The 27,704-nt window shown below is 35.0% G+C and overlaps 1 protein-coding gene across 10 annotated transcripts in view; it reads left to right on the top strand.

Moving 5' to 3' along the window:
- Window positions 1–27,704, top strand: part of PARPBP (PARP1 binding protein) — a 127,723-nt gene that overhangs the window by 4,487 nt on the left and 95,532 nt on the right. For 9 of the 10 annotated variants that reach the window (XR_013155963.1, XM_077111818.1, XM_077111820.1 and 6 more), the window contains exons 4-6: window positions 9,334–9,567; window positions 18,610–18,717; window positions 27,049–27,219. Coding sequence is in view for 9 of the 10 variants with exons in the window: in XM_077111818.1 (XP_076967933.1) it covers window positions 9,334–9,567; window positions 18,610–18,717; window positions 27,049–27,219 (513 nt within the window). In the remaining variant the exon portion in view is untranslated. Of the gene's footprint in view, window positions 1–3,675; window positions 4,095–9,333; window positions 9,568–18,609; window positions 18,718–27,048; window positions 27,220–27,704 lie in introns of those variants that run through there. The other variant, XM_077111821.1, reaches the window with a different exon arrangement.

Below are 27,704 nucleotides of genomic sequence, written 5' to 3' on the forward strand. Positions count from 1 at the left end.
GAATGAATATAGGTTGGAGTGATAATGAAAGGCGTTTTTGCATTTATTCCTGGAGAAAGAAAAGTCAGTTCAGAAAACATTCCAGGGGGATCAAAATTATGATGATTTAAAGATGGTAAAGAGAACAGCTTGACTAAGGAAGAGAATTTATAAAGGGTTTCAATGATTTTGGGGGGCTAGATTTTAAAATGACATTTTGATGAGTTATTTTAATCCCGTATGTAAGTGGTTATTAAACTTTGAGATTTTGTAGACTAGTAAAATTTCCAAAAAACACTAGACATTGATGGTTGACTGTTTCTCATTTTGACAAATGAGGCTTGTTCTAGTTTGCTAGCTATTGGAATGTGATACACCAGAAATGGAATGGCTTTTAAAAGGTAGAGTTTATTTAAAGTGGCACATTTATAATTCTCTGGCCATGAAAATGTCCCAATTAAAGCAAGTCTATAAAAATGTCCAAATTAAGGTTACCTTCACTAAGAAAGACCAATGAAGTTCAGGGTTTCTCTCTCTCTAGTGGAAAGGCACACAGCGAACATGGCGACGATGGTGATGTCTGCTAGCTTTCTCTCCAGACTTATTGTTTCATGAAGCTCCCCTAGGGGCGTACTCCTTCTTTATCTGCAAAGGTCTCTGGCTGCATGGGCTTGGTGGTTCTCGTGGCTCACTCTGGTCGTTCTTGGCTTTGTCGCTCTCTCCAAAATGCTTCCTCTTTTAAAGGATTCCAGTAAACTAATCAAAACCCACCTAAAATGCGTGGAGCCTCATCTCCATCTGATCAAGATTAATACACATATCCATGAAGATAATCTAATCAAAAGATTCCAACCTACATTATTGAATAGGCATTAAAAGAAACAGTTGCTCCCACAGATTGGATCAGGATTCAATATGGCTCTTCTAGGGCACATAAACCTTTTAAACCAGCACAAGGCTATTGAGGAAAGAAAAGTTACTATCATTTATAACCATCAGTTTGAAAAAAGGAACACTATTTTAACACCTAAATTAGGAAGTACACAATCTTAAAAATAAAAAAAAGGGATAGTCTTTCCTACATATGGGTAATTGCCATTTTACATTTTTAAAATAACATATTAAAATAAATTTTGAATGTAGAAAAAGATTGACAAAATTTTATTTGATCTTATATGTAGTCAGTCGTTCTTTCAGTAAGTATTGAGTTTTTACTATGTGCTTGACATTCTCAACATTGGGAATACAGCACTGAAGAAAATCCCTGCCACTATGGAGTTAATCTTGTAGAGGGGACAGACAGATAACACTCAAAGAAATACTATATTTAGTGTTTTAGATTAATCTTCTAGAAGGGACAGACAGATACACTCAAAGAAATAAGGTATTTAGTATTTTAGGATCTTAATAAGTGCTGCAGAGAAAAAACAGAGACAGAACTGAGGTGTGTATAGAGGTTGGTGTGGAGGGGATTGGTGTAATTTGAAGTCAGGTGGTCAGGAAAGACCTCATCTAGAAGGTGCCATTTGAGCAGTGACTTAAAAGAGGGGAAGGAACTAGTCATGGGGATTTTTTTGTGATAAGATATTACTAGGCAACAGGAACCATAGATGCAAAGACCTGGGAGTTGGAATATGCCGGTGTGTTCAGGAAACAGCAAGGAGGCCAAGGGCAGTACAGCTGTTTATATAAATATTAGTTTCCTCCTGTGCCGATTTGAAAGAATTTATGTACCTTGAAAAGCCATGTTTTAATCCTAACCAATCTTGTGGAAACAACCCTTTCTTCTAATTCCTATTCAGTACTATAGATTGGAAACTTGATTAGGTTATCTCCACTGAGATGTGGCTCACCCAATTGTGGGTTTTAACTTTTGAATAGAGGGAGATGTGAATTCATGCATTCCAGATGGGTCTTTTTTTTTTTTTTAATTAATTTTTAATTAAAAAAAAATGACAAGAAAGAAACACAGACATTCTTAACGTGATCATTCCGTTCTAGATATATAATGAGTAATTCACAATATCATCACATAGTTGCATATTCATCATCATGATCATTTCTTGGAACATTTGCATCAATTCAGAAAAATAAATAAAAAGACAACAGGAAAAGAAATAGAATGAAAACAGAAAAAAAAATAATTATACATACCATACTCCTTACCCCTCCCTTTCATTGATCACTAGCATTTCAAACTAAATTTATTTTAACATTTGTTCCCCCTATTATTTATTTTTATTCCATATGTTCTACTTGTCTGTTGACAAGGTAGATAAAAAGAGCATCAGATGCAAGGTTTTCACAATCACACAGTCACATTGTGAAAGCTATATCATTATTCAATCATCATCAAGAAACATGGCTACTAGAACACAGCTCTGCATTTTCAGGCAGTTCCCTCTAGCTTCTCCATTACATCTTGAATAACAAGGTGATATCTACTTAATGAGTGAACCCCCAGGATAACTTCTCGACTCTGGAATCTCTCAGCCATTGACACTTTGTCTCATTTCACTCTTCCCCCTTTAGGTCGAGAAGGTTTTCTCAGTCCCTCAATGCTGAGTCTCAGATCATTGTAGTGTTTTTCTCAATCCCTTGATGCTGAGTCTCAGTTTATTCTAAGATTTCTGTCCCACATTGCCAGGAAGGTCCACACCCCTGGAAGTCATGCCCCACGTATAGAGGGGCAGGGTGGTGAGTTTGCTTGTCGTGTTGGCTGGAGAGAGAGGCCACATCTGAGCCACAAAAGAGGTTCTCTTGGGGGTGACTCTTAGGCCTAACTTTAAGTAGGCTTGACTTATCCTTTGTGGGGTTAAGTTTCATATGAAAAAACCCCACGATTGGGGTCTTAGCCTATAGCTTTCGTTGTCCACACTGCTTGTGAGAATATCAAGAATTCAACTTGGGGAAGTTGAATTTTCCCTCTTTCTCACCATTCCCCGAAGGGGAATTTGCAAATAAGTTTCTTGAGTATCAGAGAATGGTAGATGACCTCAGGCAAGCACAGACACTACCATGTCCTTACCTCTATACTGGCACTTTCTCCTTGTTTTTGACCTCTTATAGTTTCCTTTCTCTGATGGACAGTGCAGTCATGCTCAAAAATAGTTTTCATGTTTTCTTCTGTGGTTTTAGGTATTCTGTGCCAGGAAAGATTTCTCTGCATATCCTGTCTGCCAAATTGCCCTGTTAGTGTATTTTTAAATTATAACAGATGGTATACATATATTTTTCTGCATCTTGTTTTTCTCACCCATCATTGTTTTTAAGACCTCTTGAGGTACTCATAGACAGAAAAATTGATCTAGTTTATTCATTTTAATACTTGTACATATTCCAGTGGATGACTAATATATTCTGTTCATTGATGGACTTTTAGGTTTTTGAAGGTTTTTTGCTCTTACAGAGTGGTCTGCATTGAAATGAGATATCTGTCTGTGTATTGAGCATTTCATTTGAATTTGTATTTTTCTGATAACTAGAGTGTTTATTTACCTTTTCAGTTGTTAATTTGACTGTTCAGGTGTCCTCTTTAAAAACTTTCTGTTCGTATCCTTTGCTTATTTTGCTATTGAGTTGTTTTTGTCTCTTCTTCTTTGAAAGAGTTCTATTTATATTTTAGATGCTAACTCTTTCTTAAAACCCTTTGTTGATATCTTCTTCCATTGTACTGTGTTTTAACCATTTTCCTTGAATGTGCTCTGCTGTTACAACAGCATTTGTATGCCAGACTCAGTCTACTATAATTCAGTGCTCACTGGACGTCTTTGCACTCTTTGCTCCCTGAGCCTGCCCCCCTACTTATACCCCTAGTCTCGGCGGTGCCATTGCTCATGCAGTCACCGGAGTGTGCACCCAGTGTAGTCCTGAGTGGAGACTTGAGGGTCACCCTTGGGGCTCTTCCTTTTGTTCTTCATTACAGCCCATCACCAAGTCCTCCTGATTAGTTTTAATCTGTCTTTCTGCAGTAGACTGAACAAATCGTAAAATAATGCTACTAAATATAGGAGCGCACAGCCTATTGCATAAGTAGAATAGGCTAATGAAGGGCGTAAGCATGGGAACCATCCATAGGAAAATAAGGAGAAAGAAACTTCAGAAAGGTTCTTCAGGTATGTGACTTAATAGTCTGTTAATTTAATTAGTTGTGTTTTTAAAACTTGGTGCCTGATATCTGCCATAAATTGAGGCAATTATGAAGAATCGGTATTGTATAGTGATTAATGGCTGTGGTTCTGGAATCAAACAGACCATGTTCAAATCCCTTCTTGTATTTATATATTTATGAATGTGAATTACTGTGAAAGAAGTAAATATATTTTATTGAAAAGCTAAGGTGAAATATACTCTTAGAAAAATATAATTCTAGTATAAAAATATTGGCATATTGAAATACTCAGTCCAAGTCAGCTTTTCTCCAGAGCTTGATTATGTAGCAGTCGCTCACTCTCATTTGCAGAAAGCTTCCTACTTGCTAATTCACTTAATTCACTGTGAAAGCTCATACTCTGGGTGGGAAGGAAGAAGAAATGTGAGTTGCAACCAAACTTTCACAGTTTGCCTATTGTATGTGTGCAAGTGTGTGTACGTTGCACACATGCCGAAGATGGTGGGTGGTGATTCAGTGGTACTTCATCTCCCCAGGAACAGAGTTAGCTCAGGCATCCTTGACTCTGCTTAGACAGCCACACCACTGGCTTCGTGCCTCTGTTCTCCAGCCTCGCCCTCTGGTCACCGTTCATCCATTTAGTAGAGTGCCAACAACACAGACTCTCTAGGTCACTCAGCAAAGTGAGTAACTACACACATGCCTGCAGTCACATGTACAAGGAGAGATAGTAATGAAAGGGTGGAATTGGTTATATGTGTCCTTCACGTATTTTCATCAGGTGTTTGAAGCTCTGTTTAGGTTTTTAATTCTCTGGGGCTAGAGAACATGAGTCTTAAAGTGTAATACTTAAAATTGAATTTGATTAAAATAAAATTTTTGAGTACCTAAAATTTGTTTGTCTAATGGCACAATAATTTTAACTACATAAGGGGGAAAAGAAAAGGTATATTAAATAATACTTAGGTATGAAGTGTTTGGCATGTTTTCTGTTTGGGGTGAATTTTTTAGTTTGCATCCTATAACACCTCAAGCAATTTTTACTGCTAAAAAGTTAACCTTTTATAGATTCATTGAGTACCATGTGAACCATCTCCCTTATGACTTCATTAGGTGGTAAATAATGTTTTGGCCTTGTCTTTCTTTAGATTTGGCTTGAGAGTTGGCATCTGCCTGGAAATTATGTTATATAGAATATTTTACTCCTTAAATAGCCTAAAAAGCATTTTGAAGGTTCTACTCAATGAAACAGATGAAGTGTATTACTTTTATAACTTCCTGGAAAACAATCACAGTACCTGTAGTTGATTGTGATTGTTAGATTTCAAAATGACCTAACAATGTCCTAACAAATAAGAGGCAGTTCTTAAAATTGTGTTACATTTCCCCCCCCCCACTTTTCCAACGTACAAATAAACAGTTATTGTACTTTGAATAGGGAAAGAGAAAAGAAAGTGACATTATTTATTTCCTACATTTATCAGGTATTATTTAATCTGTACAGACTCATTTTTCAATCAAGGAAACTAATTCAAAGGAATGTCATTATCTCACTTAAGGTCACCTAGCCAATTACAGCTCTTAAAAGAACCTGCTATTGGTCCTTTAACTATAATAACAAAAGTCGATTTAAAATTTTGAGTTATTATTTAAAAACTTTGGTATAACATAACAAAGTATAAATTCTCTGAAAAATATGTGTAACTCTTGCTTTTCTCCTTTTATTCTTGTGAAATACAATCCTTATTATGCCCATTGAACATTTTGAACTTACTTCAGAGACTAGCCAGCTGGCATGTTTTTCTAGCAAAACATTTTCTGATTTGACCGCAGACTCTCAGTCAGTTATTACTGGTTTAAATAATAAAAAAATACTGTCATGGTGGGCACCTGATCATGGAAACTGATATTTAGAGTGCATTTTTTTTGGATTTAAAATGGTTTTACAATCCCAGTATAAACACAGTTAATCTAGTCAGAACTTTTCCTCATAAGATCAAGAGCTTGTATAGTTTTACTTTAGCTAGTTATTGTCAAACAGTGTGAGACTAAATTGTACATTTACATTAGGCAAAGTCTTAATTTGTGTTTAACCTGAAGGATGTTATAAAAATAGTTCTAGGAATTTTTGAGATAAAAAAATTTAGTTCTGCAACTGGAAATAATTAAGCTCATTTAATTTAAATACCATTTAGGGTTTCTAGCTGCTCCAAAACACTGGAGGCTAGAAGAAATTTTTTCTTCTTTGTGAAAAATAACAGATATACAAAAAAGCAATAAATTTCAAAGCACATCACAACAATTAGTTGTAGAACAGATTTCAGAGTTTGGTCTGGGTTACAATTGTACCATTTTAGGTTTTTACTTCTAGCTATTCTAAGACTGGAGACTAAAAGAAATAGCAATATAATGATTTAGCAGTCATACTCATTTATTAAACCCTACCTTCTCTGTGTAACTCCACCATCACCTTTGATCTTTCTCCCACTCTTTATGTATATTTGGGCTATCCCCATTCTAACTCTTTCATGTTGTAAGGTGCTGTCGATAATGTGAGATGGGGGATGAAACAGTTGATGTTCTGGAGAGGCTGGTCCCAGAAAACATTCTAATGTTTTCATGTTGGAAGGGCCTGTCGATATTATGGGGGGTGGGGGGAGAGATGGAACTATCTGATGTTCTGGAGAGGCTGGGCCTTCTAGGTTTTAGGACTTATCTGGTCCAGGGGCCCATCTGGAGGTTATAGATTTCTGAAAAGTTACCCTGGTACATGGAACTTTTGTAGAATCTTATATAATGTCCTAGGTGTTCTTTAGGGTTGGCAGGAATGCTTTTGGTTGGGGGTTGGCAAGTTGTGGTAGGTGAAGCTTGTGAAGAGTGACTTCCAGTGAGTCGTGCCCCATGTTGACAGGGAGACTTTTACCCCTGGATGTCATGACATATGTAGGAGGGGTTGTTTGGAATATTTTTATTGACAGATCTTCACTCACATACAGTCCATACATGGTATACCATCAGTGGCACATAATATCATCACAGAGTTGTATATTTATCACCATAATCATTTTTTAGAACATTTGCATCACTCCAGCAAAAGAAATAAAAAGAAAAAACTCATATAGCTCATACCCCTTACACCTCCCTCTCATTGACAAATAGTATTTCCATCTACCTAATCTATTTTACCCCTATTCCCCCCATTATTTATTTTTTATCCACATTATTTCACTTATCTGTCCATACTCTGGAGAAAAGGAGCATCAGACATAAGATTTTCACAGTCACGTTGAAAAAGTTACATCTTTATACAGTGGTCTTCAAGAATCAAGCCTATTGGAACACAGCGCGACAGTTTCAGGTACTTCCTTCCAGCCACTCCAATACACCATGAACTAAAAAGGAACATCTATATGATGCATAAGAATAACCTCCAAGGTAACCTCTTGACTGTGTTTGAAATCTCTCAGCCACTGACACTTTTTTTTATCTCATGTCTCTCTTCCCCTTTTTGGTCAGGAAGGCATCCTCAATCCCATGATGCCAGGTCCCGGCTTATCCCAGGAGTTCTGGCCCATGTAGCTGGGGAGATGTACACCCCTCGGAGTCATAGGACACCTTGTTTTACATTTGGGTTATAAACAGAACATGTGGCTGAATATTATAAAAGATTAAAGATATAAGTTGAAGGTTGCCATTTACAAGAAAGTATAGTATTTCGCTCTCTTTGATTTCTTTCTATTATTGCTTATTGGTTAAAGATGGACGTTCCAGTGAATTATAGTATACTTCTACTTAAATATCCACCCGTCTTTAAATATAATTGATGAAAAGATCTTGTCTGGAGAAACTACAAACATATTAAATGAACTGAACTGTGGAAGAGAACAACGTATTATATTTCACAAAACCACATATGGATACTTAAAAATATTTGTTGCTTATGTGGCATTGGAAAGTAGTAGTTAGAATTTTTTATTGAATTAAAACTTACACTTCTTAGAGGGCACCATCATGGATTTCTGGGATATTGATGTGGGAGCAGAATACAATCAATAAAAAAGCCCTCACCATAAACACTGAGAGAATTTATCTTGTGGGTATTGGAGAAGAGACTTAGAGAAAATTTCATAGGTAAAATAATGACAAGTGAGCATGTTCGTAATATTAGTGAATCTCTAAGCAACTTCATGTCAGTACAGTTAGATTGCAATGTCTTATTTCTCCTGGGAAAAATAGCAAACCTAGTCAAAAAAGAAAGGGAAAAGAACAATTTTGCCTGATTAGTAATATCTGATAACTTGTAGAAAGAAACCTTATTGTGACTTTTAGCACTTGTTACCATTTAGGGTATCCGTGAACTGGGAAGAATCAAAATTATTCCTTGGCCCATTGTTTTGCACTGATATTTTACTTTCTGTAGAACAGTAATGATATGAAACACATTTTAAAAAACTTTAACCTGTATGACCATGTTTTAAGACAAACACTTGGAAAAGTGTTTGTCTTAAATATATATAATTCACTGTGGCATGGGCAGTTTTAAATAAGAGGTTAAAAATATATTAAGTAAATTGAGTGTAATTAACAGTGAGGATATGTGGATATGGTTGTGATTGAAAGGGAAAGTTTAAGGTCATGTGTGTGTCACTAGAAGGAAAGCTAAAGGATGAAACGTAACTTTTATAACATAGTTAACCCTCTTGAGGGTGAAAATATTCTAGAGTTGAATGTGATGATGAATACACAACTGTGAATTTACTAGAAGACTTTGTCCACATTAAGTGGATTGTATGGTATGTAAATTTGTTTTAGTATAATGCTTTTATATATAAATAAACATTATATATATATATTAACTAAAAGAACAAAATCAAATATTACCCCAGTCAATGGTACCTACATAGTGCCTCACTGCACTTGTCCCCTCTGCCCCTATTTTGATAAGAAAGAATTTAGTGACATTCAGTAAATAAGACAATGACTGTATATTTATTTGCCAGTTATGTCCTGTGCAAACTTACCTTAGTTGTTCATGTTTTATAAAATCATCAAAACCTTTTTTCTTTATGGCTGATTTCTGTAATTAATTCTTAGCTCAACTTGGATCCTCTCTTCAAACCCATGTAAGGATTCAATGTAGACTTTACCATGAAAAAATTCAAATTGTACTTCCTATCTCAAATATAAGTTAAGTACTATAGTACCCAACTTTTCTTTTTTCTTTTTGTCATCATCTTTTTCAGCACAATGGAGAATTTACAGTCTTTCTCAGTGATGTCTTACTGACTTGGAAATACCTTCTACATGAGAAATTGAACTTACCGCTTGAAAATTTGGAATTGATTCACCATTATGATGAAATCAGGAAGACTTATGATGATTTTTTGAAAAATAGTAATATGGTAGATTTGGTTGATATTTATCAAAAATATAGGGCTTTGACTTCTAGTTGTGAAAAGGATGACACTATATCCCCTGTAAGTATTCTTTTTAAAGGTTTCTATTTTACTAAGTTTATTTCATTTTGAACTATTGAATCATCACTTAACAGCGAATTGATAATGCTTTTGCTCATGCTAATAGTGAAAAATTTAACTACCTGAATGCTACTTATTACTTGAAAGAAATATTTTGGTGGCACATTTTATTGCACTTGTGTTATTGTTAAATTTGGTTGAAGTAGAAGAATAGCTTCTTGCTAGATAGGAACATTTTAACAAAGAAATCCTTTGCAAATATCTGTTTTCCTTTTGAATTATGCCAGGGATTGCTTTTCTATTTTATTTTCTTGACTTAATATGAAGATATCTGTTCATTTGGCATTTGTTGTATAAGTCATTGCTGCGAGTCTTTCTATAATTTAATAATACTAATATTTTACTGAGATGGAGTTGTTTATTTAATGAATCTAATAGTTTGCAATATATATGAGATAACAGACTTCATTAGACTATTCTTGTTTTTGCACAAACGTTTGTTTTCTTATTTTTTTATGAGGTACAGATTTCAAAATTAAATGAAGCTATATCCCTTGCAGTTTGGTTTTATCTGTGTTAGAAGAAATAAACTGTTTTAGAATATATTTTGATATAGCTAGACTTTTTAAAAAATGTTGAAAATAGTTTTCTTTATATTAGCATTTAATGAGTGCCAATAAAGTAGTAATTAAAGAATGGTAATAACTAAATAATTGTAGCTGTTATTAAAGGAAAATGTTTACTGGATTTTTTTTCATCTTTTAAAGTTTTATTCACACACTGTACAGTCCACCCAAAGTACAATCAGTGGCTCTTAGTATAATCATAGAGTTGTGCATTCGTCACTGCAATTTTAGAACATTTTCCTCGTTCCAAAACAAACTTTATAACCATTATACTTCCCTATTGTTGACACTTACTTAGCATTGCTATCTTATCTTTGTTACAGTTGATGAAAGAATATTAAAATATTATTGTTACCTATATCCCATGGTTTGCGTTAGATGTTTTTTTTCTTCTTATACAACCCAATTATTAACATCTTGTATAGTAATAACATTTGTTCTAGTTCATAGAAGAACTTCTTATATTCGTCCTATTAACCACCTTCATCATCCACAGCAGGGTTCACTATGTCACACAGTCCCATGTTTCATCCTCTGGCTTTTCTACTAGTGATATACACAACCCTAAATTTCCCTTTACAATCACCTGCACAATTTGTTGTTATTATACTCACAATAATGTGCTACCATTATGTCTATCTTTTTCCAAACATTTACAATCAATTTTATTAAACATTCTGCACAAATTAAGCATCAGCTCCCCATTCTCTACTCTTGTTCTATCTCCTGTTAACTTATACTGTAGCTATTAAGTCCATGAGTTTGCTTGTTATAATTACTTCACGTTAGCAAGATTATACAATATTCGTTCTTTTGTATTTGGCTTATTTCACTCAACAAAATGTCCTCAAAGGTCATCCATAATGTATGCATCAGGACTTTGTTTCTTCTGGACTTCATTTCCTCTTGCAGCTAAATAATAGTCCAGTGTATGTATAGGCTATATCATGTTTATCCATTCATTGGTTGATGGACATTTGGGTTGTTTCCCTCTTTTGGCAGTTGTAAATAGTACTACTATGAACATTGGTGTGCAAATGTCTGTATATGTCCCTGCTTTCAATTCTTCTGAGTTTGTACCTAGTAGTGGGATTGCTAGGACATTTGGTAGTTCTATACCTCATTTCCTGAGGAACTGCCAAACTCTTTTTCCACAGCAGCTGTGCCACTTTATATTCGACCAGTAGTGAATGAGTGGAGCGTCATTCTATTTTTTATCAGAGAAAATACTTTGTATAATTCCAAGTTTTTTAAAATTTATTGAGGCCTGTTGTATGACCCAACATGTGGTGTATCTTGGAGATTGAAACATGAGCTTTCTGAATGTGCATCTTGTTGTTTTGGGGTGCAACATTCCATATATGTGTGCTAGGTCTAGTTCATTTATCATTATTCAAATTATTTAATTCAAATTATTCAGTTCAAAGAATTATTCCAATTCTCTGTTTCTTTATTGATCCCCTCTCTAGATGGTCTATCCACAGATAAGAGTGATGTATTGAAGTCTCCTACTATTGTACAGACATCAATCTCTCCTTTCAGTTTTGCCTCATGTATTTTGGGGTACCCTGGTTAGGTGCATAAATATTTATGATTGTTATTTTTTTCTTGGTGGATTGCTCCTTCTATTAATATATAACATACTCCATTGTCACTTGTAACAGTTTTGCATTTTAAGTCTATTGTGTCTGATATTATTATAGCTTTACCCCAGTTTTTTTTTTTTAGTTACTATTTGCTTGGAATACCTTTTCCCAATCTTTCACTTTCAGCTTTTTGTTTCCTGGGATCTAAGAGGAGTTTCTTGTAGACATCATATACATGGTTCATATTTTTTTTTTTGTCCATTTGCCAATCTGTGTCTTTTGATTGGAGGGTTTAATCCTTTAATATTCAGTGTTATTACTGTAAAGACAGTACTTGCCTTGAGCATTTTATCCTTTGATTTTCATATGTCACATCTTTTTTTTATTGAGAAATCACATGCCATATCTTTTTTATCTCTTTTTTTACCCTTTCTGTTATCCTTACTGAGAGTCTTCATTTCTGTACTCTCCTCTTGTTTTTTCTTACAGTCTAGAACTTCCTTTAACATTTCTAGAAGAGTAGGACTCTTATTAACAAACTCTCACTTTCTATTCATCTGAGAATATTTTAATTCTCCTTCATTTTTGAAGGACAGTTTTGCTGTCCAAGGAATTCTTGGCTGGGCGGGCCACAGTGGCTCAGCAGGAGATCTGTCATGCCGGAGATCTGGGTTCAATTCCTGGTGCCTGCCCATGTGAAAAAAAGAATTCTTGGCTGGCAATTTTTCTCCTTCAGCACTTAACTATATCATACCATGGCCTTCTCACCTCATGGTTTCCAAGGAGAAACCGGCACTTAGTCTTAAGGAATGAATGTTCCTTGTATATGATGAATCACTTTTTATTGCTACTTTCATAATTCTCTCTTAATCTTTAGCATTTGGCATTCTAATTAGTATGTGTCTTGGAGTAGGTCTATTCGGATATATTGCTTATGGTACATTGTGATTCTTGGACATGGATATTTATGTCTTTTGCAAGAGTTGGAAAATTTTTGGCCATTATTTCATCAAATTTTTTTTTGCCTCTTTTCTTTTCTTCTGGAATACCCATGATGTATTTGTTTGTGTGTTTGAAGCTGACATTCAATTCTCTGAAACCCTTCTCAGTGTTTTCCATTCTTTTCTCTTTCTGTTCTTTTGTCTGGTACATTTCAGATGTCCTGTGTTCTAGATTGCTGATCCGTTCCTTCTGCCTTTTAAAAATCTTCTGTTGTATACCTCTAGTGCATTTGTAATCTCATGTATTGTGCATTTCATTCCCATAACATGTTGCCTTTCTTTGCATGCGCTCAAATTCTTCTTTATGCCCACTCAGTGTCTTCTTAATGTCCTTTATCATTTTAGCCATATTTCCTTCATCTCTTTGAGTTGATTAAGGAATTTGTTCAAAAATCTTTGATTAGTTGTTTCAAATTCTGTATTTCTTCAACTTTTTAATTTGTTCCTTTGCCCGGGCCAAGTCTTACAGTTTCTTAGTATGGCTGGTAATTTTTTGCTAATGTTTAGGTATCTGAGTATTTTGATGAATTTGCTCTAATAATCATTTTCTCTCTCTTCCCTCAATGTTGTTGATTGGCTTTGTGTTAAGGCTCCTCTTTGACTTTTGGCCCAGCTAATGCAGGCCTTAAGAATTGCCTCTGTTTAACCAGTCAGAACAGGGCCAGGGACCAATGAATGGGAAGCAGACCAGGTCCCGAAGTTCCTTGGGGAGAATGACAGGAAAGATGCTAAAAAGCCCATCTTCCCCATCCCTTTTGACTCCTAAAAGGTGCACTTTCTTAGCCTGCCCAGCAGTCCAAACTTGGCAGACTTTTTCCCACAATCCTAGGAGGGCATGTATTTTTTCCTTCAAGCTCCACTGGGTGGTATTGAAACCACGGCCGTGAGGATTCCTGTTCACACAGGCTTAAATAGCAATTCTGTACTGAGCCCAGCATCCTTAACTTGCTGATCAGAGGCCCAGCTCCATCCTTGCTGCACCAACCCTTTACCTAGGGATGACAACCTCCGTGGCCCTGTCTGTGGCAGCTAGTCACAGATTGTTCCCGAGGCTGCTTGCCTCTAGAGTGGGGTTTGGGTGAGTCACTCACAGTTTTTACTGTGGTTCTTCAGTCCTCCCATCCCATTCTTTCCTGGATGCCACATAGTATTCCCCTGGTCTTCATGGCCCCAGAACAGTAGTTTCAGACAGTTTCTGCCTGACTACTTGCTATTTTTGAAAGAGGGGTGAGCTCTGCTGCTCCCCACTTCTCCATCTTCCCGAAAGTCTCCTACTGTATCTTTTGAGATAGTTTTTAAATATTTCCATCAGACACGTGGAAATAGTGTTTTGGCTACTTATAATAGAAACTTCTGCAGTAGTAGTAGTACTTTAAAGAAGTAGACGTTTATTTCTTTCTTCTATAAAAAATGTCTAAAGATAAGCAACCCAGGACTGGTATAATAACTCCAGCACTATCAGAGAGCAAGGCCTTTTGTGTCATTCTCCTCTACCATCTTAGTTCTTGGTCTCTACCCTTAAAATCATCTCATAGTCCAAACGGGCATTTGGAGTTTCAGATAGTATATTGGCTTTCCTTGCAGCAGACATTTGGAAGGGAGAACAACATTCTACTTCTTTTTTCCTTTTAAGGAGACTTAGCCCTTTTTCTCCCATGTCATTGCCCAAAACTTAGTCTCATGGTCACACCAACCTTCTAGGGAATGAGGGGATACATTCTTTATTATCTCTCTCCCAGAATAAAAAAACAAAAGATACCACACCTCTGGAAGAAAGGGGAGGAAGGAAAGAAGGGAAGGATGGATACTGGCAAACAGCTTGTAGCCTCTGCCTCTTTGGGCAACCTTTGCTCCATCATAACTTTCTCAAAACACACTTTTATACATGCATACCCAAAAATGCACACCCACACTTAGGGATAGATACTTGTGAGCAAAGATAGTTAATTTTATTTCTCCTCAGCTGTGTTTCATTTGCTTGCCTAGTAGAGATGATTTTGTCTATTTTTCACATAGTTAGTTTAGAAAGCCTAATCAAACATAAGTATTGGGATGTAGGAACAACAAAGGAGATCTTCTGATGAGTACATAAGACTTTCTAGATCTTAAAAAAAAGGAGGAGGAGGGGGAAGGAAGAAGAGGAGGATGAGAAGGAGGAGGATAAGGAGATTACTCAATACAAAATTTCAGGAGATAAATTCAGATCTGAATTAGTATACTGAACATCAAATATGATGAATCTTTAAAGCACAGAGAGAAAAATATAAAGATAAAACAATTATGAGGGAAAAGTTAAGAAACTTGGAGGTTAGCTCCAGAGGACTTGCAACGCAAATGATAGAGCCCTTGTTATAGTTTGCTAGCTGCTGGAATGCAACACACCAGAGAAAGGTTGGCTTTTAATAAAAGGGGATTTATTTCCTTAATTCTTCAGAGGAAAGGCAGCTAACTCTCACCTGAGGTTCTTTCTTACGTGGGAAGGCACAGGACTGTCTCTGTTGGCCTTCTCTCCAGGCCTCTGGGTTCCAACAACTTTCTCCAGGGTCATTCCTTTCTGCATCTCCAAAGCCTGGGCTGAGCTGGGAGTGCTGAGATAAGATATATGCTTAGCCACTTGGGCTGTGCTACATTGAGCTCTCTCATTTAAGCACCAATCAATTAAATCAAACATCATTCATTGCAGCAGGCACACCTCCTAGCTGATTGCACATGTAATGAGCAACAGATGAGGTTCAGGTACCATTGGTTCATGACCACAGCAACAGAACTAGGTTCCTTCACCTGGCCAAGTTGACAACTGAATCTAACTACCACAAGCCCTAAAAGGAAAAAAAGGAACAGATGGAGAAGAAACTAAATAGTAGAAGAATATTTTCCTTAGCTGACAAGAAACCTGAATCTACTGCTTGAGTGTTTACCAAGTTCCAGGCTATATTGATGAGAAGAGATACAAACTTAAGCATATCCTGGTAAAATGCCTGAACTCTTAAGTATAAAGGTAAATATTGTAAGTTTCCTGGTGGAAAGAACTGGTTATTTAGAATGAACAAAAAATTGAATAGCATGCCCAGACTTCTGGAAGAAGATGTGAACCAGGATTTCCTCCTTAACTGCAGTATCAATTATCAGTTGGGTCAAAGGGAGGGTTTGTGAGGACACAGATATTTGCAGATATATAGGGAGTGCCATTCTCATCCTATATGAAGAATGTACTTTTCAAAAGACCCTAATAATTAAACAAGAAATGAACTGAGAAGGATATTTATATAGAGGAAGATATAGTGAGCAATGTGGAACTTGGTGTGTCTGTGTATGTGTATAGTTAAAATAATAAAGATAGACTGGGAATGTGTCAGTACTAAAACTGAAGGCTTATAATAGGGAAGATTCTAATATTAGTTTAGAATTAAAACTGTTAAACATTGTAGTTTGTTAGGGTAAGGAGCAGACATTGTCATTTTAAAAAAATAATTGGGAAATATAGTCTGATTTGAGTACAGATTCTAGTTTGCTTGCTACTGGAATGCGACGTACCAGAGATAGAACGGTTTTTAAAAAGGCGAATTTATTAAGTTGAAAGTTCACATGTTCTAAGGCCATGAAAATGTCCCAAGGTTATAACAGTGTCCAATCTAAGGCATCCAGGGAAAGATGCCTTGGTTCAAGAAGGCCTGTGACATTTAGGGTCATGATGAAAATGGCGCCGTGTGTTGGCTTTCTCTCTGGTCTTGTTTCATGAAGCTCCCTGGGGGTGTTTTACTTCTTCATCTGCAAAGGTCTCTGACTGTGCTGGCTCTCTTGGCTCTCATGGGTCTCTCCAAAATGACTCCCTCTTAAAGGACTCCAGTGAGCACTCCCATCTTGAAAGGGTGTTAACACACCTCCATGGAAACCATCTAATCAGAATTATCACCCCCAATTGGGTGCGTTACATCTCTATGGATAATCAAAAAGCTCCCACCCAGCAATATTGAATGAGAATAAAGGACATGGCTTTTCTGGGGTGTACCACAGATTCAAACCAGCACAGGTGGTAACCATTAAAGGAATGGAAAGTATAGTAGATCTTCCAAATTAATAAGGGTTAGAATGAACAGCATGAATAGCACCTTAACAAATCAGAAAGCTACAAATGAGTAAAATGAGTTGTGCATCACAGCAAATACATTGGGATTTTTATGCTTGCCTTAGGAAGCTTTATGCTAATACAGTTCTGGTTGTCAAATATTTTAGTCTTCTGAGACTTTACACTATTAAAAATCCCTTTACACTATTAAAAATAATTTAGAACTACAAAGAGATTTTATTTATGTGGATTATATCTATCAATATTTACCATACTTAAGTTAAAATTGAGAAATGTATAACATTTATCAATTTATTTTAAAATATTGATAAGAAACCTATTATATAACTAACATTTTATAAAAAGTAAAAATTCCCCCAAATAAAAACAATTGTGAAAACAATGACCCTTTTTTTTTCATTTTTTGCGGATATTTTTAGTGTGTGTTGTACTAGAGTCCCTTGCGTACTTCTGTTTGATATGTTTTGATTGATGTATACCTAAGAAAATTCAACTTTACGTAGATAAGTAGTTGGGGACCCCAGCATCCTTGGACTTTACTTTGAGACCCATTGATCTAGAACTGCGTACTTTTCATGTATTAAATATGAACATATTGTGAGGACCTCCATTTTTCAAATTTTTTAAAATAGAAAATTCTTTTTTCAGTGATCATTCTAAGGCCATGTAAACGTCCCAATTAAGACACCAACAAGAGGTTACCTTCACTCAAGAAAGGCTGATACTAGCCTCTCTCAGCTGGGAAGGCACGTGACTGGCATCTGCTGGCTTTCTCTCCTCACTTCCTAAGGCTTCCCTGGGGGCATTTTCTTTCTGCATCCCTAGAGATCTATAGTTGTGTAGACTTTATCAGCTCTGAAGCTTTTTCCAAAATGATTACCTCTTAAAGAACTCCAGTAAGCAACCCCACCTTGAATGGGTGGAGACACAGCTCCATGGAAACCATTTAATCAAAAGTCACCACCTACAATTGGGTGGTTCACATCTTCATGGAAACAGTCAAAGAGATCCCACCCAGCAATATTGAAACAGAATTAAAGGCAAGGCTTTTCTGGGGGCACATAACAGTTTAAAACTGGCACAGGGAGCTTGAATTTTGAGATTGAAAAATTTATGTTTTATGAACAGCAAAATCTTGGGCTTATTTTTTCTCTTTCTCTTATGGCTAACTTCATGAACACTTCACTGGGCTTTGTTAATTCAGTCTGTACCTCCCACTCAAGTTTACCTATCAGGAATAATGTGTGTGTGTGTGTGTGTGTGTGTGTGTGTGTGTGTGTGTGTGCGTATATAATCTGAGATCCCTTAAAATAAGTATAATAATATGGAGAGTTGAATAGTGGGACAGAATGAAAACAAATGTCTCTTAAAATTGTCTTTTCATGGAAATTTTATTTGGTTTGAAATACCATGCTGCTTAGAACTCTAGATGTACTTAAACACATTCCAAAGTGAAGCATTTATTGGGGTTTTCTATAGAATTAGAGATATTTTACCATCACGTCTTCACTATTTTAAACATCTACATCTAATTATAAAATCATGTATTCTAGTTAGATTCTGATTCATTCACATATAAAATGGATGATAAAAATATTCTCTGACTCACTGATATCTTAGGTAAGACTTTGTTTTTCATCATATTTCATCAAATAAAATTTCCAAGGTTGTCTTTACTTCTAAACTTGTAAAATTCTGTAAGTATATGACAGTTTATCAGTAATAACCTGTATTTCCTACAGAGTCAACTACGAGATTTTCTATCTGGCAGACAGTATGCAGTAGATGATGAAACCAGTTTTTATATACCAACATCACCAACAAATAAACACAATGAGGATAATGAAAAGGTATAGTAAATTATGAGTAAAGTAAAACATGATATGATCCCCTTATACTCACAAATGAATTTGAGATACTTTAGAGTTACTAAGAGGTGTTTTTAAAAAAATTGGAATTTGTTAAACTTATACAGGTAAAGGTTAATACATTGGAGACTGGCAAGAGAGTAATAATAATCAGTTTCTTCATGGTTTTGGAATAAGGTAAAAAGCACTGACCAGAAATAGGTATAACTCTAAGTACCAGAAAAGTAATTTAAAGCCCGGGCTGCCAGAATTCCTTGAATCTTTGTATTACATAAGCTTTATATTTTGTGTTTTAGATGACCGGCACTTGGGAGAATATGTATGGTTGAAAAATCTGTAATGTGCCCTTTGATGCAGTAGTATCACTGATATATAAAGAGTTCTGATAACTGAGTTTGTTGTGCATACAAACCATGGGAAAGTAGTGTCAAGTATTGGGTTCATCTAAAATAAGTTACCTTCTGCTAAACTCTGTAATTAAATGCAGTAAACCCTCACCAACTATGGGAGTGACGTTTATGAAAGTTTCCATAGTTAATAAACCACAATTGACAAGATAAAAGTTTAATAAAAGTATTGGAAAAAGTATTAAAATTACATTCAACATGTTTTAAACATGGTATATAAAAGGTCTAGAATGTACCTACTTCTAAAACCAAATATTTTTAGTATGTAAACCATTTCATGAATCTCCACCTTTCATTTTTCAGGAAACATTGATGAGGTAGATTCTTCTTAAGTCCCAACTTAAACATAATACGCTTTTGAAAATACATTTTTATCACTGCCTTCAAATATTAATAATTTGCTTCATGTTTGTATCTAAGATTTTTTCTGTCCTATTTGAAAATAAGTTGCTAACAATATAGAAACTGATGAATTTTCTTTATAAGCACCTTATTTCCTCACTAAAAAAAATCGTTCCTTTAAGCAAATACTTCCTGAAAATAAGGGCCTAACCCCAGGATAGTATATAAGGCATTCCCTAATAACATTTACTGTCTTTCTTATTCATGTTACTCCATTTGTCCCCCAAATGGTTTTGATGTCTCTTTAGACTCTTTTAACCTAGAAGAATTCCTGAAACGTTCTTTCCTGTTATGTTTCTGATTGGTTCCTAGTGGTATCATTTTTTTCTGTACTTCCTGTATTTCCAGTAAACTGGAAATTATGTCTAAATTGCTTAGATTTAGGTTAAACATTTCATAAAAAAAACCCACTTAATAATTGTTGATCTGTATTTCATTTTATTTTTGCTAAGGGACTAAATTATTGTTTTAGAAATTCTGAAATAATGAAGGGGAAAATGGAATAAAAGTCCAAAAGAAATGCCATTGATCAAGTAAAAGCTCTACCAAGGTTATAGTTTTAGTCCAACTTTTTTTTTGGTAATTAAATATAAGCATTTATGTTTGAAAGAATATAATAATGCAATATACAAGTAAGAATACTTGTATAAATTGTTAATTTTCTCAATTTAGGAAAACTGACTTCAAGCTGAAGTTAAATAGCTGCACTTTAGTAGTAATCCAGGGATAGGAAAAGAAACTTGAAGTTCTCAGAAAGTTGAAATAAAATTGCCCAGTTTCTAAACGAATATTACAAATACTTTGTGGTATGGTTAGAATCTTTTATTAAGCAAATAAATAGAACAGTATCCATGTTTTTGGTATCTGGGTAAAGGCTTCAATCTTGTGGAGTTTTTCAATTTAGGTCATTGCTTCTGGACATCATAACTGTACTTACGTGGACTGCTTTTCCAGAGAGCCTCTTTAAAACCCACTTGTAAATACCAGAGCAGGGAAACCATAACTGCCATGTTATCTGACCATAATGATAGGTGTAGATTTCTAATTGTAGGCCATGAGTCAAAAGAAACACTCTAGCTGTGAGGAGTCCAAGATGTTTTACCCTGATGTTTGCCCAGCATCACAGAAGGATAGAATTTGCCAACCTTTAAAGAGTAAGTTGTAGTTGTGGGAGTTAAGTTGTTTGAGCTTACCCATCAAAGATCAGGTAAATCCATACTGGTAAATCATTATTTTTGGACAGCAGAAAGTCAGTGGAACAGAGACTACATTCAATTAAATGTGAAAAATGTGTAAAAGTTACTAATTGCAATGGGAACGTCGCTTTTCTCTCCTTTGATTTTTGGCGACTTGTGTTGTTCTTCCCAAATATCAAAGAGATGAAGAAGAGATTCATAAGTTTTATAGACTATTGTACTGTGAAGTTAAAATGGAAATGTTTGTGGTATAAATGTATATGAAGTATTGCTGTGATTTATGTGAAAGTAAAGATAGAAAGAAATTTGAAATATAAGCAGAAAACTAGCTTATTTTATAAAATTTTAGAACATATCTTAAAGATAAATATCATTTGGTTATACCTTTGAATTCTTTATTTTGTAGGACAATGTAATTAAAAACATGAGAACTTATTTGATCCCTGGATAAATTTTTATTAGTACTTTCAATTTTGAAATATTTAAGAGGACCAAATACATGTACTAATTTCTTTTATATTCTTCATTAACAAAAATTAATTGAGAGCTAACTAACAAAATAGATTGATTATCTATCATAATGCCAGTCATTTTAGGCCTGGGGGCACATCATTTATTCTCATAAGATGGTGAAAGGACTAAGAAAATCAACAAGGAAGTATCAGAAAATATTAAGATCCTTGCAGAGATTTATAGTAGTATTGTGTGCAGACAGTTACAGGGTGATAAAATGAGAGTGTATGGAGTGGCTACTTTAGGTTGGAAAATCAGGGAAAATTTAGGTGATATCTTTAATATTTAAGAGAAAAAAAAGTTCCGTAGGGTTAATCTATAACTCTATCCTGTAAATCAATTTTGCTTAAATTATATCTCAAGTCCATACTTAATGTAAAATTTTTCTGTCCATTATGGTTTTAAAAAAAATGACCACTTACTGCTCCCCAGATTTAAGTAATATTTTTCATGTGGAAATTTAATACAAAAGCATGTTATCTTTAAAATTTTAAAATTTCTTGTAAGACTTATATGAAGTAGAGTCTTAATAAATCTAAGAGGATTTCTAATGATCTGTAATTTTTCACTGCTATATTTTTACTGTTTTTTATTCTTCAAAATTTAAAATGTGATTTGACAGAATATGACAAATTTTAATTTGTATAAGGAAAATAATTTCTTAGAGTTTACAGATGATAAAGAATTATGTTCTTAGCTAAAATGCCAGTCACTGGAGGATTCATGAATATTCTATGTCTGGAGAGAATTCAGTTTAGAATTTGTGAGTCTGTTTATCCAAGGGAGTGGACAAGATGAGGATTTCAGGTGAACAGTCTGGGAGCAACAACTAAGAATTAGAAATAAACAAATTGCAGAGCAGGAGTTTGGGGTCGGAGTTTTTGAATTTGAACCAAGGAAATAATTCCCATACAGAGAATTTAATTTTTTTTAAGAAGTAATCATGTTCTTTAACTTTTATTTTGAAATAATTTCCAACTTTGTGAGAAGTTAATGAAGATCTCAGTGAAAAGAACTGTAAAAAAACCCATTTGCCTTGCACTTACATAAGGGTCAAAAAGTGAACATTTTATAGTCGTTGCTCTGTATCTCGGTTTACAAACTTGCTAAAGTTGTGGAAAGGCAATATACCCAAAATAGGCTGGCTTTTAACAATGGGAATCCATTTGTTTACAAGCTTATATTCTAAGGCTGTGAAAATATCCAAAACAAGGCATAAACAGGCAATCTGGTGACCCTGGATTCCTCTTTCACATGGCAAGGCATATGGCGTGCACTGCCGGGCCTTGTCTCCTGGTTTCGCAGGTTTCAGCTTTAGGTGCACCGGTCTTGGCTTTCTGACTCTGTTCATGTCTTTCTCTCTGAGCTTCTGTTTTCTCCCTATTTCATGCTCCTATGCAGTAGAGGAATAAGATCCACCTGGGGCATGCCTCAACAGAAATAACCTAATCAGAAGCTCCTACCCACAAAAACTCTGTGCTGGTAAGGAATGGATTAGCTTTAAGAGCAGGATATTTGTTGGGATACATATCTTCAAACCCTCATAATCCCCCAGCCTCTGTCTTTACCTAGTTTTTCTGATCTTTTTCTTCTGAAGTTTGCAAACAAGTTGCCAAACTGATGACATGCCAAATATGTTTGTCCCTCAAATCAACAGTATTCTCTTACATTAAAAAAAGAAAATCACACATAAATTAAAAAAAAAAAAATTAACAGTGATACATCACTATCATTCATTTAGATTTCACCTCCATACAGGTTTCATCAGCTCTCCCAATTATGGCCTTTACAACACAAGGACTCAGTTCACAGTGGTGCATTGCATGTAGTTATCATGTCTCTTTTGACTCTTTCGATCAGGAATGGTTTCTCAGTCTTTCCTTAATTTTCAGAAACTGAGCACTTGTGAGGGATGTGCTTCAGTGTGTGTTTCTCTAATGTTTCCGTGTGATTAGACAGAGGTATGTGTCTTTGTCAGGAGTACCTCTGTAGGGATACATGATCTTCCCTGTATATCATATTAGGGGCGGTGACATAGTGTCCATTTTGTCCTATTACTGTTGATGGTAACTTGATGCTTTAGCTAATGTGTGGTCTGCCAGGCTTCTTGATAGAGTTGTCTTTTCTTTTTGTAAAGATAAGTTTTTTTCTGTGGACATATTTGAGACTATGAATATCCTGTTTCCTCTCAAATGTCACCCACTAGTTTTAGCATGTTTTGATAGTGCTTGACTGAGATGATTATTACCATAATGTTCAGAAAATATGATTTTCTAACTCCGTCATGCCTCTATAGTAGTTAGTGAACATTCTGTTGTAAGAAAGAGCCCCCTTTTCTCTGATTTGTTATATATGTATATCAGTGTGAATGCAAATATTCCTGTTTTATTGCTATCATTAGCCATTTTGATGCCCCTAATACCGCTGACTTTGCTGGGAGCCCCTTGAAGGTGTTCCTGTGTCTTTTTGTTGTCTCACCATCCTCAAATACTGCCTTAATTTGTGGTACAATGATTACAAGCTCTAATTTTCCTTTCACATTTGATTCAGCCGTTTCTTCAGGAAGTTCTGTTTCCTTTTGAGGAATAATGGCAATAACAGTGTAATAATTAAAGTGATTTAAAAAAATTCCTGGTAGGTATTTCATATGGAAGGATTTCTGAATACTCTTTTGGAAAAATCCTATACCTTCTTTCCACAATTCCTCTCCTTGTTCCGACTTGGAATATACATCTGATTTGCAAATCTGATGACGTGGACAAGCCTGAGCAGTCCCAGAGCCATGGCCACCTCTTCTGTGGGTCCCATGGGAAGGAGGATTTAATTCTGATGAAATTGCATTTATGAATTTTTTTAATGGATCACTTTCTTCAATTCCAGGTCATAAACATGATCTCCAATGTTTTCTTCTAAAAGTTTTATAGTTTTATGTTTTACATTTAGATTTGTGATTCATTTTACTATAATTTTTGTAAAAAGTGTAAAGACTTCAGCTAAAGTTCTTTGTTGTGTGTTTTTTCTTAAAATGACCGATGCCTCCAATACCAGTTATTGAAAAGACTGTCCTTTCTCCTTTGTTCTGTACACCTTTGCCCAAAAATGAAATGGGCAGTAACTGTGGCTCTATTTCTGAAATCTCTGTTCTCTTCCATTGATGCGAGTGTTGGTCCTTTCACCGATACAATACTCTCTTAATTGCTGTAGTTCTATAGTAATTCTTCAAATCATTTCCTAGCATTTTAATATATTGTTCCAGTGTCGTCAAGTTTACATACGTTTTGATGACAAGGTACCATTAATCTTATTACTTTTCCCTGTGCATAATGTCATTATTTTGCTCTAACTACTTTCAAGATTTCTCTCTCATCTTTGGCTGTCAGCATTTTAACTATAATGGACTTAGGAGTGATTTTCTTTGTGTTTTTCCTACTGGATAGTCTATTGGATCTGTCATTAATGTTTTCCAACAAGATGTATCTAGCCATTTCATCAAGTATTTTTTGTGTTCCTTTCTCTCCTTTTCAGGGATTCCAATTTAAATAAAAGTAAGATCTCTTTAAATTGTCTCACAGATCTCTTAGTTTCTTTTATTTTTTGTTTTTCTCCTTTATTCTTTGGATTTGATAATTTCTCATGTTATATCTTTAAGTTTACTGATTCTTTTGCTGTCTCCAAGGTGCTATTGAGCTCATCTAGCAAATTCAAATTTCAATTATTTGTACTTTTTATCTTTAGAATTCACTTTCTTTCTAGTTTCCATTTTTCTGTTGAAATTTCCTTTGTTAATTCATTGATAACATATTTCTTTAATTAACATATTTTCTCTTAATTCTTTGCAATATTTATAATAGCTTGACGTTTTGTCTGCTATATCCAGTATCTGGGTCTACTTGATGACAATTTCTATTGACTGCTTTTTATCCTAAGGGTCACACTTTACTTTTCCTTAGACTATCTAGTAATTTTGGGGTGAAAACTGGACATTGTAGATAATATTTTGTAGTGGTTCTGGATGTTGTTATATAATTCTGAGGAATCTTGGAGTTTTTGTTCTACTAGGCAGTTAGCTTATCTGGATTCAGACTGCATACTTTGTCTCCTTGATTGTATACAGCTGTAGGTATCAGTTTCCCATTGCCACTTTTTAATCTTGGCTTTTTGTAGGTCTTCCCTTTGCCTGTCAAATTTGACAGTCAGCAAGGATTTGGACAGAGATGGAGCTCATTAACTCTGTGGTTTTGCTTTAGGAGTTTTCTTGAATTTTCCGGCTTCACTGCCAACTTCAGACTCTGTACTCTGGCATTTCAAGCCTGTCCAGCTTAAGTTTTCTGCCATTTGAGCTACACCCAGTTATGGAGTATATTCAGGCAAACATTCAAGCTCATAGCTCTGGTTCTGCCTTTCTAGAGTATATTTCTTTCTGAGCTCTGCCTTTGTCTCTGATGGAACCCTTGGGGTCTTCCCCATGCTCATGTGGTTTAGCTGTCAGCCAAGATTTTGGGTAATTAATGCTCTGAGCTTTTCCCAGGATTTAAATTTCTTCTTAAATTTCCAGTCCTTAGTCCTAAACGCTAAACTTTGTTACCTTTAGACACCTCTGTTTTCTGTAGCCATACCTGTGGGACTTGGGCAGTGCACTTGAGCCAGTAAACCACAAACTACAAATTCATACCCTTGTTGCAGGTCTTTTAAAATAAACTTTTTTTCCAGTTTCTGTCTACCTTTTGGATGCTTTCCAGTATCTTTCATTTTTAATAAAAATGTTGTCTGATATTTCATATTTGTAATCTGCAGAGGATCACATGATCACTTACTTTTCCCCCATTACTTGAACTTGCATGCCATCAAATGACCACAAACTCAAAATTTTTACACTTTGTATTATAGTTTTTAAAAACTAAACTTTTATTCTGCTTGTGTCTGCCTTTGGATGATTTCTAGTGTCTTTATATAGTTGTTTTTGTTTTTTAAATTTATCTAATATTCTTTAGTTCTTATCTGCACAGGTTCAAATGATCACTTCTCTCGTAGTATTAGTACTTGCAAGGCTTTGAGTAGCTATAAAGAGCTAATTTTAAAAGAAAGAGTATTTGGTGCCCTGGTTTATCATCTGATTTTGAATGACAAGTACAATGCTCTTATCAGGTTATTCATAAAATTATTCAACTTGTGCTTGAACAGTCTACAGTTTGTTTTAGTCCAGTTAATGTTAACATCAACTACTTGGTTATGTTGCTGTTATATGCTTAACATTTGGTTGGTTGGAGCGCTTCACTTTGATTCTTAGTTGGTTATTTGGTTTTGTCAAATTAAGTATCGAGTAATTCTAGAAAAATTTAACCATTTACGTTCAAGTCTTAGATCTGGCTCTAAAAGGGATGTAGGTGTGGAACCAAAATATAGCCAGTTGGCCCATATTTTAAGCTTTGGGGGGCTTTATTATTAGCCATTTTTAGTGGCACATATGGGCATGGGAATGAAATGAGGCCTCATCACAAATGCAAGCATTGGAGTGTATCTCTTATATCATTTTCTAAGAGCCATTTTTCCAGCAGTTATAATAGCAGTTGTTATTTATTCATAGTTTCTATTGGCAGTAAGTTAGCTTCATGAGAAAGATGTGTTCATTTTCCAATTTGAGCTTTCTGTTTGTATGGTCATTTTCTGTTCTCAAAGAACAGAGAGATATTGACACTGAATGATTATAAATGTATTTATTACATATATAAAAGATTACTTATGCATTTAGAACAACTTTACCCTAGAAGAAAATAACTTAATATTTTATTGTACAGGTGCAGTTACTAGCAAAGAAAATTATTTATTCATATTTAAACCTATTAGTGAATTCAAAGAATGACCTGGCTTTGGCGCATATTCTCAATATCCCTGATAGAGGACTTGGAAGAGAAGCCTTCACAGATTTGAAACATGCTGCTCGAGAGAAGCAAATGCCTATCTTTTTGGTATGGACATGTTTCATTTTTAAGACAATTTTAAGATTGTTTTCAACAGAGAATCCATGTATTTAACATAGAGTTCTTGTAACTATGATGAAACATTTTTTCTTTTTTTTCTTTTCATTTAAAACAGTTTTATTCACACATACAATTCAGCATAAGTGTATAAACATACCCGTGCCACCATGATCTATCTGAAGACATTTCCTTTTCTTCCACAAACAATCCATATGATGAAACAGTTTTAAATTGTTAATTTATGTTCTACCTCTATATTTGAAGTCCATGGTATTTTTATTTTTCTGCTATATCCTTTAAGTTTGGGAAGGGAGAATTTCTGTAAAGCACTGTTTCTCTGAATGTTTTCTGTGGAGCACTAGTCTTGCTAAATGCCCTTGAATAAATGTTTCCAAAGGCAAATAGTTTGGAAATAGTGTATACTCCTCTTGGATACTTATAATGCATATTCATGTATCAAAAGCTCTGAGAAG

The sequence above is a fragment of the Tamandua tetradactyla genome, chromosome 7 (assembly GCF_023851605.1).
Source record: "Tamandua tetradactyla isolate mTamTet1 chromosome 7, mTamTet1.pri, whole genome shotgun sequence".
Taxonomy (NCBI): Eukaryota; Metazoa; Chordata; class Mammalia; order Pilosa; family Myrmecophagidae; genus Tamandua; species Tamandua tetradactyla.